This window comes from Scyliorhinus torazame, chromosome 8 (genome assembly GCF_047496885.1).
Source record: "Scyliorhinus torazame isolate Kashiwa2021f chromosome 8, sScyTor2.1, whole genome shotgun sequence".
Taxonomy (NCBI): Eukaryota; Metazoa; Chordata; class Chondrichthyes; order Carcharhiniformes; family Scyliorhinidae; genus Scyliorhinus; species Scyliorhinus torazame.
In genome coordinates this window covers 160,526,152-160,539,440 of record NC_092714.1, presented here as the reverse complement: position 1 = coordinate 160,539,440, position 13,289 = coordinate 160,526,152, and the positions used below count along the sequence as shown (strand labels likewise).

At 45.3% G+C, this 13,289-nt stretch overlaps 1 protein-coding gene across 1 annotated transcript in view; it reads right to left on the bottom strand.

Annotated features, from left to right (window-relative positions):
- Window positions 1–13,066, bottom strand: part of ttll9 (tubulin tyrosine ligase-like family, member 9) — a 401,093-nt gene extending 388,027 nt beyond the window's left edge. The window contains exon 1 of the mRNA XM_072514478.1: window positions 12,961–13,066. Within this exon, the coding sequence (XP_072370579.1) occupies window positions 12,961–13,005 (45 nt within the window). The 5' untranslated portion in view covers window positions 13,006–13,066. The remainder of the gene's footprint in view (window positions 1–12,960) is intronic.
- Between the last annotated feature and the right edge of the window lie 223 nt (window positions 13,067–13,289).

The following is a 13,289-nucleotide window of genomic DNA, read 5'->3' as shown; positions in this document are numbered from 1 at the left end:
GCTCAGAAGGGAAGGGGGGGAGAGTAGAGCATTAGTCATTGGAGACTCCATAGTTAGGGGGATAGAGAGGAGATTCTGTGGGAACGAGAGAGACTCGTGGTTGGTGTGTTGCCTCCCAGGTGCCAGGGTGCGTGATGTCTCGGATCGTATTTTCGGGATCCTTAAGTGGGAGGGGGAGCAGCCCTAAGTCGTGCTCCACATAGGTACCAACGACATAGGTAGGAAAAGGGATAGGGATGTAAGGCAGGAATTCAGGGAGCTAGGGTGGAAACTTAGATCTCGGACAAACAGAGTTATTATCTATGGATTGTGACCCGTGCCACGTGATAGCGAGACGAGGAATAGGGAGAGAGAGGAGTTGAACACGTGGCTACAGGGATGGTGCAGGAGGGAGGGTTTCAGATTTCTGGATAATTGGGGCTCATTCTGGGGTCGGTGGGACCTCTACAAACGGGATGGTCTACACCTGGACCAGAGCGGTACCAATATCCCGGGGGGGGAATTTGCTAATGCGCTTCGGGAGGGTTTAAACTAGTTCAGCAGGGGCTTGGTAACCTGAATTGTAGCTCCAGTATACAGGAGGTTGAGAGTAGCGAGGACATGAGTAAGGTTTCAAAGTTGCAGGAGTGTACCGGAAGGCAGGAAGGTGGTTTAAAGTGTGTCTTCTTCAATGCCAGGGCATCCGGAATAAGGTGGGGGAACTTACGGCATGGGTTGGTACCTGGGACTTTGATGTTGTGGCCATTTCTGAGACATGGATAGAGCAGGGACAGGAATGGTTGTGGCAGGTGCCGGGGTTTAGATATTTCAGTAAGCTCAGGGAAGGTGGTAAAAGAGGGGGAGGGGTGGCATTGTTAGTCAAGGGCAGTATTACAGTGGCAGAAAGGACGTTTGATGAGGACTCGTCTACTGAGGTAGTATTGGCTGAGGTTAGAAACAGGAAAGGAGGTCATCCTGTTAAGGATTTTCTGTAGGCATCCGAAAAGTTCCAGAGATGTAGAGGAAAGGATTGCAAAGATGGTTCTGGATCGGAGCGAAAGCAACAGGGTAATTTTATGGGGGACTTTAACTTTCCAAATATTGACTGGAAACGCTATAATTCGAGTACTTTAGATGGGTCCGTTTTTGTCCAATGTGTGCAGGAGGGTTTCCTGACACAGTATGTAGATAGGCCAACAAGAGGCGAGGCCGTATTGGATTTGGTACTGGGTAATGAACCAGGACAGGTGTTAGATTTGGAGGTAGGTGAGCACTTTGGTGATAGTGACCACATTTCGATTACGTTTACTTTAGTGATGGAAAGGGATAGGTATATACCGCAGGGCAAGAGTTATATCCGGGGGAAAGGCAATTATGATGCGATGAGGCATGACTTAGGATGCATCGGATGGAGAGGAAAACTGCAGGGGATGGGCACAATGGAAATGTGGAGCTTGTTCAAGGAACAACTACTGCGTGTCCTTCATAAGTATGCACCTGTCAGGCAGGGAGGAAGTGGTCGAGCAAGGGAACCGTGGTTTACGAAAGCAGTCGAAACACTTGTCAAGAGGAAGAAGGAGGCTTATGTAAAGATAAGACATGAAGGTTCAGTTAGGGCGCTCGAGAGTTACAAGTTAGCTAGGAAAGACCTAAAGAGAGAGCTAAGAAGAGCCAGGAGGGGACATGAGAAGTCTTTGGCAGGTAGGATCAAGGATAACCCTAAAGCTTTCTATAGATATGTCAGGAATAAAAGAATGACTAGGGTAAGAGTAGGGCCAGTCAAGGACAGTAGTGGGAAGTTGTGCGTGGAGTCCGAGGAGATAGGAGAGGTGCTAAATGAATATTTTTCGTCAGTATTGACACAGGAAAAAGACAATGTTGTCGAGGTGAATACTGAGATTCAGGCTACTAGACTAGAAGGGCTTGAGGTTCATAAGGAGGAGGTGTTCGCAATTCTGGAAAGTGTGAAAATAGGAAAGTCCCCCGGGCCAGATGGGATTTATCCTAGGATTCTCTGGGAAGCTAGGGAGGAGATTGCTGAGCCTTTGGCTTTGATCTTTGATCTTTAAGTCATCTTTGTCTACAGGAATAGTGCCAGAAGACTGGAGGATAGCAAATGTTGTCCCCTTGTTCAAGAAGGGGAGTAGGGACAACCCCGGTAACTATAGACCAGTGAGCCTTACTTCTGTTGTGGGCAAAATCTTGGAAAGGTTTATAAGAGACCGGATGTATAATCATCTGGAAAGGAATAATTTGATTAGAGATAGTCAACACGGTTTTGTGAAGGATAGGTCGTGCCTCACAAACCTTATTGAGTTCTTCGAGAAGGTGACCAAACAGGTGGATGAGGGTAAAGCAGTTGATGTGGTGTATATGGATTTCAGTAAAGTGTTTGATAAGGTTCCCCACGGTAGGCTACGACAGAAAATACGGAGGCATGGGATTCAGGGTGATTTAGCAGTTTGGATCAGAAATTGGCTGGCTGGAAGAAGACAAAGGGTGGTGGTTGATGGGAAATGTTCAGACTGGAGTCCAGTTACTAGTGGGGTACCACAAGGATCTGTTTTGGGGCCATTGCTGTTTGTCATTTTTATAAATGACCTGGAGGAGGGTGTAGAAGGATGGGTGAATAAATTTGCAGATGACACTAAAGTCGGTGGAGTTGTGGACAGTGCGGAAGGATGTTACAAGTTACAGAGGGACACAGATGAGCTGCAGCGCTTGTCTGAGAGGTGGCAAATGGAGTTTAATGCAGAAAAGTGTGAGGTGATTCATTTTGGAAGGAATAACAGGAAGACTGAGTACTGGGCTAATGGTAAGATTCTTGGCAGTGTGGATGAGCAGAGAGATCTCGGTGTCCATGTACATAGATCCCTGAAAGTTGCCACCCAGGTTGAGAGGGTTGTTAAGAAGGCGTACGGTGTGTTAGCTTTTATTGGTAGAGAGATTGAGTTTTGGAGCCATGAGGTCATGTTGCAGCTATACAACACTCTGGTGCGGCCGCATTTGGAGTATTGCGTGCAATTCTGGTCGCCGCATTATAAGAAGGATGTGGAAGCATTGGAAAGGGTGCAGAGGAGATTTACCAGAATGTTGCCTGGTATGGAGGGAAGATCTTATGAGGAAAGGCTGAGGGACTTGAGGCTGTTTTCGTGAGAGAGAAGAAGGTTAAGAGGTGACTTAATTGAGACATACAAGATGATTAGAGGATTGGATAGGGTGGATAGTGAGAGCCTTTTTCCTCGGATGGTGATGTCTCGCACGAGGGGACATAGCTTTAAATTGAGGGGAGATAGATATAAGACAGATGTCAGAAGTAGGTTCTTTACTCAGAGAGTAGTAAGGGCGTGGAATGCCCTGCCTGCAATAGTAGTGGACTCGGCAACACTAAGGGCATTCAAATGGTCATTGGATAGACATATGGACGATAAGGGAATAGTGTAGATGGGCTTTAGAGTGGTTTCACAGGTCGGTGCAACATCGAGGGCTGAAGGGCCTGTACTGGCTGTAATGTTCTATGTTCTAAGTCACAGGTTAAGACAAGAGGAGAAATCAAAGAGTGAAGATGAAGTTGAAGTGCAATTATCACAAACAATTTTTGATCAGATGGTTGAAAAAGAACAAGAACAGGTGGAGGATGCGGCCGATATTTTTAGTTCAGGAAAATTGGCGGAGTTACAACAGAAAGATATAGAAATAAAACGGATGTATCAGAAAGCATATACAGAAGAGGAATCTGAGTGTATACCAGAGTGTTATTACCGTAAAAGTGATGTCATGATGAGAAAATGGAGACCTTTACATTTGCAGGCGGATGAAAAGTGGGCAGGGGTTTATCAAGTAGTATTGCCGGTAGGGTATAGAAAGGAGGTGTTGCGAGTTGCACATGAGGTACCAGTGGGAGGTCATTTGGGAATAAGGAAAACTCAAGCTAAAATACAAAAACATTTCTATTGGCCTGGACTACATAACGATGTAGTTAAATTTTGTCAATCATGTCACACATGTCAAGTGATAGGGAAACCTCAAGCAGTGATAAAGCCTGCACCCTTAATACCCATTCCAGTATTTGAGGAACCTTTTACAAGGGTCTGAATTGATTGCGTAGGACCGCTTCCTAAAATGAAAAGTGGGAATCAATATCTTTTGACTATAACGGATGTGTCTGCTAGGTTTCCAGAGGCCATTCCAGTACATAATATTACAGCTAAAAAGATTGTGGAGGAGTTACTTAAATTATTTACTAGATATGGACTACCCACAGAAATACAATCGGATCAAGGATCAAATGTTTCCTCAAGGTTATTCAAAGAAGTTATGGATAGCTTAGGAATAAAACAATTTAAATCAACTGCATACCATCCAGAATCGCAGGGAGCGTTAGAAAGGTGGCATCAGACATTAAAGACAATGTTGAGGGCTTATTGTCACGATTATCCAGAGGATTGGGAAAAAGGAATTCCATTCGTACTGTTTGCAATTTGAGATGCACCTAATGCGTCTACCAAATTTAGTCCTTTTGACTGAGGTAAGAGGACCACTTAAATTGATTAAGAAAAAATTGGTGAGTGAGAAATCGGAAATTACATTATTGGATTACGTGTCTAATTTTAGGAAACAATTAAAGTGAGCAGGTGAATTGGCTCGACAGCATTAGAAAGATGCACAAAATGTGATGAAACTGGGAGCGGACAGGAAATCCAAAGTTCGTAGTTTTGCCAGTGGAGATAGAGTTTTCGTATTGTTACCAGTGGTAGGTGAACCTTTAAAAGCTAGGTTTTGTGGACCTTACAGATTGAAAGGAAATTAAGTGAGGTGAATTATGTGGTAAAAACACCAGATAGAAGGAAGACTCACTGAGTGCGTCCTGTGAATATGTTTAAAAGGTACTTTGAAAGGGAAGGAGAGTAGAAGGAGGAGGTTTTAATGATTCTAACTCAAAGTGACGAACCAAATCCAGATGACTGTGAATTTGACATTCCTCAAATTAAATTGGAAAACTAGGATGTTCTTAAAAATTGGGATAAATTGTTGAGGTACCTTCCAGAGGAAAAAAAAACTGACCTGAAAGAGTTATTGATATCACATGGGCAAGTTTGTGGAGATGAATTGGGAAGTACTAAAATGGCTATACATGATGTAGATGTGGGAAAGGCTGTCCAAATCAAACAACACCCATACAGACGTAACCCTTTAAAATTGGCTCAGGTTACCAAAGAGATTGAGAGTATGCTTAAAAATGGCATAATTGAAGTGGGTTGCAGCCAATGGCGCTCACCCATAGTGATGGGACCTAAACCAGACGGTACCCAACGGTTGTGTGTGGACTATCGAAAGGTGAATGCAGTTACAAGAACGGACTCTTGTCCTATTACTGGGAGTTCTCCCAGTGAGCCAGAGAAGACACAGTCAGAGTGAGACACAGCTAAGAGTGAGTTTGGGAATTTGAAGCTAGGTGGGAATTCGAAGCTTGGGGGGAAGGTGGTGCTTTTTATCCTGGTAAGTGACTGGTAAGTACTTTTTCTTCTTTCTTTTTCTTTTCATTGGTATATTTATTTATTTTTTCTCGGGTTTTTTCCGGACTTGTAGTTGTATAAGTTAACCGAAGGTTTAAGACATAGCAGGAGATCCCAGACCCGTGTCATGCTCCTCATGTGCGATGGGGCGCTCAGGGACACTTCCACTGTCCCTGGCTCCTTCACGTGCAAGAAGTGTGTCCAGTTGCAGCTCCTGTTAGACCGCTTGACGGCTCGGGAGCTGCGTTGGCACTCACTTTGGAGCATCCAGGGCAGCACGGAAGCATTGTGGATAGCACAATTGCTTCACAGATCCAGGGTCCCAGGTACGATTCCGGCTTGGGTCACTGTCTGTGTCGGAGTCTGCACATCCTCCCCGTGTGTGCGTGGGTTTCCTCCGGGTGCTCCGGTTTCCTCCCACAGTCCAAAGATGTGCAGGTTAGGTGGATTGGCCATGATAAATTGCCCTTTGAACAAGCTCCATATTTCCATTGTGCCCATCCCCTGCAGTTTTCCTCTCCATCTGATGCATCCTAAGTCTTGCCTCATCGCATCATAATTGCCTTTCCCTCAGATATAACTCTTGCCCTGCGGTATATACCTAGCCCTTTCCATCACTAAAGTGAACGTAATCGAATTGTGGTCACTATCACCAAAGTGCTCACCTACCTCCAAATCTAACACCTGTCCTGGTTCATTACCCAGTACCAAATCCAATACGCCCTAGCCTCTTGTTGGCCTATCTACATACTGTGTCAGGAAACCCTCCTGCACACATTGGACAAAAACGGACCCATCTAAAGTACTCGAACTATAGTGTTTCCAGTCAATATTTGGAAAGTTAAAGTCCCCCATAACAACTACCCTGTTGTTTTCGCTCCTATCCAGAATCATCTTTGCAATCCTTTCCTCTACATCTCTGGAACTTTTCGGAGGCCTACAGAAAACCCCTCAGCCCATACTACCTCAATCGACGAGTCCTCATCAAACGTCCTTTCTGCCACCGTAATACTGTCCTTGACTAACAATGCCACCCCTCCCCCTCTTTTACCACCTTCCCTGAGCTTACGGAAATATATAAACACCAGCACCTGCAACAACCATTCCTGTCCCTGCTCTATCCATGTCTCAGAAATGGCCACAACATCGAAGTCCAAGATACCAACCCATGCCGCAAGTTCACCCACCTTATTCCGGATGCTCCTGGCATTGAAGAAGACACCTTTAAACTTTAAACCACCTTCCTGCCTGCCTGTACACTCCTGCAACTTTAAACCTTACTCATGACCTCACTACTCTCAACCTCCTGTATACTAGAGCTACAATTCAGGTTCCCAAGCCCCTGCTGAACTAGTTTAAACCCTCCCGAAGAGCATTAGCAAATTTCCCCCCCAGGATATTGGTACCCCTCTGGTCCAGGTGTAGACCATCCCGTTTGTAGAGGTCCCACCGACCCCAGAATGAGCCCCAATTATCCAGAAATCTGAAACCCTCCCTCCTGCACCATCCCTGTAGCCACGCGTTCAACTCCTCTCTTTCCCTATTCCTCGTCTCGCTATCACGTGGCACGGGTAACAACCCAGAGATAATAACTCTGTTTGTCCTAGATATAAGTTTCCACCCTAGCTCCCTGAAATCCTGCCTTACATCCCTATCCCTTTTCCTACCTTTGTCGTTGGTACCTATGTGGACCACGACTTGGGGCTGCTCCCCTTCCCCCTTAAGGATCCCGAAAACACGATCCGAGACATCACGCACACTGGCACCTGGGAGGCAACACACCAACCGCGAGTCTCTCTCGTTCCCACAGAATCTCCTCTCTATCCCCCTAACTATGGAGTCTCCAATGACTAATGCTCTACTCCTCTCCCCCCTTCCCTTCTGAGCAACAGGGACAGACTCTGTGCCAGAGACCTGCACCCCATGGCTTACCCCTGGTAAGTTATCCCCCCCCAACAGTATCCAAAGCGGTATACTTGTTACTAAGGGGAACGACCACAGGGATCCCTGTACTGACTGCTTCCTCCCAGCCCCTCTCACCGTCACCCATCTATCTTTATTCTTCGGAGTAACTACATCCCTGAAGCTTCTATCTATGACCACCTCTGCCTCCCGAATGATCCGAAGTTCATCCAGCTCCAGCTCCAGTTCCCTAACGCGGTTTCTGAGGAGCAGGAGATGGGTGCACTTCCCACAGATGAAATCAGCAGGGACACTGTCGGCGTCCCTCACCTCAAACACTCAGGTTGAGAGGGTTGTTAAGAAGGCGTACTGTGTGTTAGCTTTTATTGGTATTGGTTCTCATTATTACACGTGAGAACACCACCCACCAGGTACGCGGTACATACTCGTGCGACTCGGCAAACGTTGTCTACCTCATACGCTGCAGGAAAGGATGTCCCGAAGCGTGGTACATTGGCGAGACCATGCAGACGCTGCGACAACGAATGAACGGACATCGCGCAACAATCACCAGGCAGGAATGTTCCCTTCCAGTCGGGGAACACTTCAGCAGTCAAGGGCATTCAGCCTCTGATCTCCGGGTAAGCGTTCTCCAAGGCGGCCTTCAGGACCCGCGACAACGCAGAATCGCCGAGCAGAAACTTATAGCCAAGTTCCGCACACATGAGTGCGGCCTCAACCGGGACCTGGGATTCATGTCGCATTACATTCATCCCCCACCATCTGGCCTGCGAAATCCTACCAACTGTCCTGGCTTGGTACAATTCACACCTCTTTAACCTGGGGTTACCCCTTCTCTGGATCTGTAAAGATTTAATCACCTGCTAATGCTCGCATTCCAAGCATTGTTTGGCATCTTTGAATTTGTCTATATATGTGTTTCTGGAACAGACCTCTTCATTCACCTGAGGAAGGAGCAGCGCTCCGAAAGCTAGTGACATCGAAACAAACCTGTTGGACTTTAACCTGGTGTTGTAAGACTTCGTACTTTTTTGGTAGAGGGATTGAGTTTCGGAGCCATGAGGTCATGTTGCAGCTGTACAAAACTCTGGTGCGGCCGCATTTGGAGTATTGCGTGCAATTCTGGTCGCCGCATTACAGGAAGCATGTGGAAGCATTGGAAAGGGTGCAGAGGAGATTTACCAGAATGTTGCCTGGTATGGAGGGAAGATCTTCTGAGGAAAGGCTGAGGGACTTGGGGCTGTTTTCGTTAGAGAGAAGGAGGTTAAGAGGTGACTTAATTGAGGCATACAAGATGATCAGAGGATTGGATAGGGTGGACAGTGAGAGCCTTTTTCCTCGGATGGTGATGTCTAGCACGAGGGGACATACCTTTAAATTGAGGGGAGATAGATATAAGACAGATGTCAGAGGTAGGTTCTTTACTCAGAGAGTAGTAAGGGCATGGAATGCCGTGCCTGCAACAGTAGTGAACTCGCCAACACTAAGGACATTCAAATGGTCATTGGATAGACATATGGACAATAAGGGAATAGTGTAGATGGGCTTTAGAGTGGTTTCACAGGTCGGCGCAACATCGAGGGCCGAAGGGCCTGTACTGCGCTGTAATGTTCTATGTTCTATGTTCTAATGGGTGTAGTATATCTGGATTTCCAGAAAGCCTTTGACAAGGCGCCACACAAAAGGTTGCTGCATAAGAGAAAAATGCATGGCATTATGGGTAAAGTAGTAGCATGGATAGAGGATTGGTTAATTAATAGTAAGCAAAGAGTGGGGATTAATGGGTGTTTTTCTGGTTGGCAATCAGGAGCTAGTGGTGTCCCTCGGGGATCAGTGTTGGGCCCACAATTGTTCACAATTTACATAGATGATTTGGAGTTGGGGATCAAGGGCAATGTGTCCAGGTTTGCAGACGACACTAAGATAAGTGGTAAAGCAAAAAGTGCAGAGGATACCGGAAGTCTGCAGAGGGATTTGGATAGGTTAAGTGAATGGGTTAGGGTCTGGCAGATGGAATACAATGTTGACAAATGTGAGGTTATCCATTTTGGTATGAATAACAGCAAAAGGGATTATTATTTAAATGATAAAATATTAAAACATGCTGCTGTGCAGAGAGACCTGGGTGTGCTAGTGCATGAGTCGCAAAACGTTGGTTTACAGGTGCAACAGGTGATTAAGAAGGCAAATGGAATGTTGTCTTTCATTGCTAGAGGGATGGAGTTTAAGACTAGGGAGGTTATGCTGCAATTGTATAAGGTGTTAGTGAGGCCACACCTTTGGTCTCTTTACCTGAGAAAGGGCGTACTGGCGCTGGAGGGTGTGCAGAGGAGATTCACTAGGTTAATCCTAGAGTTGAAGGGGTTGGATTATGAGGAGAGGTTGAGTAGACTGGGACTGTACTCGTTGGAATTTGGAAGGATGAGGAGAGATCTTATAGAAACATATAAAATTATGAAGGGAATAGTTATGATAGATGCGGGCAGGTTGTTTCAACTGGCGGGTGAAAGCAGAACTAGGGGGCACAGCCTCAAAATAAGGGGAAGTAGATTTAGGACTTAGTTTAGGAGGAACGTCTTCACCCAAAGGGTTGTGAATCTATGGAATTCCTTGCCCAGTGAAGCAGTTGAGGCCCCTTCATTAAATGTTTTAAGATAAAGATAGATATTTTTTTGAAGAATAAAGGGATTAAGGGTTCTGGTGTTCGGGCCGGAAAGTGGAGCTGAGTCCACAAAAGATCAGCCATTATCTCATTGAATGGCGGAGCAGGCTCGAGGGGCCAGATGGCCTTCTCCTACTCCTAGTTCTAATGTTCTTATGTTCTATCCCACGTTTGGAGGATTGCATTGAGAAAGTGGGACAATCAGCTTTTATTTCCAAACTGGATTTACTTAAAGGTTACTGGCAGGTGCCTTTATCTGAAAGGGTGAAGGAAATTACAGCTTTTGTGACTCCAGATGGTATATACCAATTCAAAGTTATGCCATTTGGCATGTAAAACGCCCCAGCCACATTTCGACGGTTAACTAACAAAGTTGATTCAGGATTACCCAATTGAACGGTACACATCGACGATCTGGTAATTTTCAGCCAGACATGGAAAGAACATTTAAAACATCTGTTGGAGTTATTCAATCGACTTCAGAAGGCGGGTTTGGTGATAAACCTAGCCAAAAGTGAATTTGGAAAAGCCCAAGTCACTTTCCTTGGCCGAATGGTTACACGGGATGTGAAACCAACAGTTATTGAGGAGTTTCCGATACCCTAAAGAGAAAGGGAAATAATGCGATTTCTTGGCATGACTGGATTTGATCGAACATTTGTGCAAACGTTTTGTAGCGTGGTTGCTCCACTGATAGACTTGCTGTAGAAACATCAAAGATTTCAGTGGACAGCGGACTTTCAACAGGCATTTGACTGCCTGAAAGCTGTGATAACCAATGCTCCTGTGTTGGAGAATTACAAGGGACTCTGTGGTCAGATTTGAACTAAAGTATCTGACTTTAAAGAGAAATGCCGAGGCGTAGAGAAATGGATGGATCGTGCAGAGACCTTCTTGTTCAAAGAGACTGTCAATCGAGAAGGATTTCAGTTGGAGGAAGAAGAACCAAAATGGACTATACTATTACACCTGTTTGCGTGTGTTGATTTTTTGAAACAAAAATGTACATTTACTGTGTGCATTTCTTAAAGGATAGTGAAAAGTTGAATAATGAAACCATCTTGAAGTTGATGGTTTATTTTCTTTTCTGGGGGGAGGTGTCATGTGAGAGTACCTTTAAGAAATAGGTGTTTATAAATGGGTGTGTATATAAATATCAGCAGTGAGAGTACCTTTAAGAAATGGGTGTTGACTACTGCAGTGATGTCAGAGAATGGGTGGAGCTGGGCTGTCTGACAGCTTTTTACTTTCGTTTTAGGCTATTTGCTGCAGGGTGTGTTTTAGTTTCGTTTTCAGAGCTGGATAGCTGTAGTCACAGCCAGATGGTGTATGAGTCTCTCTCTCTGTAATCTAAAGACTGTAAATCGATACTTTAGTGATTTAAAACTAATAACTGCTCTCAGTAGTGACTTTAACCTGATGTGCTTCTGTTTAAAGTTTTTTTTAAAAAGTCTTATGGATGTTAAAAGGACAGCTTAAGGATTACTTAGTGTTGTCTTCTTTGGGGGTTATGTTTGAATTGATGGTTGCTAAGATGTTCACTGTATGTTTTAAAAAGGTTAACTTGAGTTCATAGAATAAACATTGTTTTGCTTTCAAAAATTATTTTCCATTTCTGCTGTACCACACCTGTAGAGTGGGCTGTGTGCTCCCCATATATGGGCCAAATGCGGGCAATTGGGACTAGCTTAGTGGTAAAAATTGGGCGGCATGGACAAGTTGGGCTGAGGGCCTGTTTCCATGCTGTAAACCTCTGTGACTCTAACACCTCTCACTTGACTCGATGTGTTAGAGAATTAACAGAATGAAGGTTAAATCTCACCTTTCCAACATAGAAAGCGTGCACTGTTTGCAATTGTTTGTAATACGTACACTCCTCAAGTTCAGTGTTTGCAATTTCACCTTTTGTGAAATTTTGTTAACAATGAGAGTTGGCTGCAGTGCCTTTCCCAGAGTAAAATATCTCAAGGTGCTACACAAAAGTGTCAACAGATTTTACAATGGGCCATAGGAAGAGATCTTAGAACAGGTGAACAGTGGGGAGCTGAGTTCATAGATTCATAGAATTTACAGTGCAGAAGGAGGCCATTTGGCCCATCGAGTCTGCACCGGCTCTTGGAAAGAGCACCCTACCCAAGGTCAACACCTCCATCCTATCCCCATAACCCAGTAACCCCACCCAACACGAAGGGCAATTTTGGACACTAAGGGCAATTTATCATGGCCAATCCACCTAACCTGCACATCTTTGGACTGTGGGAGGAAACCGGAGCACCCGGAGGAAACCCACGCACACACGGGGAGGATGTGCAGACTCCGCACAGACAGTGACCCCAGCCAGAATCGAACCTGGGACCCTGGAGCTGTGAAGCAATTGTGCTATCCACAATGCTACCCTTCTGAGAAGGGTCTGGTAGGAGATGACAGGTGTAGAGGTTTAAGGAGAGAATTCCAGAAGATAAGTCCAGTGGTTGAAGGCAGGTGGTGTGAATAAAATCAGAGAGGCCACAATAGGAGGATTAGAGGTTTCAGAGAGTTGTCGGACTAGTGGAGTTTACAGAAATAGAGAAGGGCAAGTCAGCAGGGGAATTTGAACATCTCCTCTTTAAAACTCAACTCTTTTACCAAGCTTCGAGTCACAACTCCCCCTCAATAACCTGCGAGAAGCAATCACAACTTCATGGCTATGATGATTCAAGGTAAGGAGGAGGGCAAAGTGGCGGGAGGGGGTGGGGTAGGGGGGTGAGTGCACGATGCATTACTGCCCATTAATGACCAGTGCCCCGGACCAATGTCTTCCTGTTGTTTTCAAATTAATTGTGATGAGCTCCATTTTGTGGTGATTATTTCTATCATGCCCTGGAACAGTGGGATTCATACCTCGTAGTGATTGCGAAAGTGACAGACACGGACATGTTCATCCATATATGTGTAGCCAAAGTTCTCTCGCAGCCAGCTGATGTCACACCAGTAAAAGTCCCACTCCCCTTCACTGTGAACAAGGGAGAGCTCAGTGAGAGGCAGGACATGAACATGCAACAGGGTACAAACATAAACCTAAACAACTGCCTATAAAACAGGAACTGGTTAATACAAAGCCACGTCGGAGATCACTGCCTCATTAAAAAGGACAGAGGACGGATTCACAGGTACACAACGAACTAAACTGATGGATTCAAGACAGCTCAGACTTTTAACCTCAAAGTATG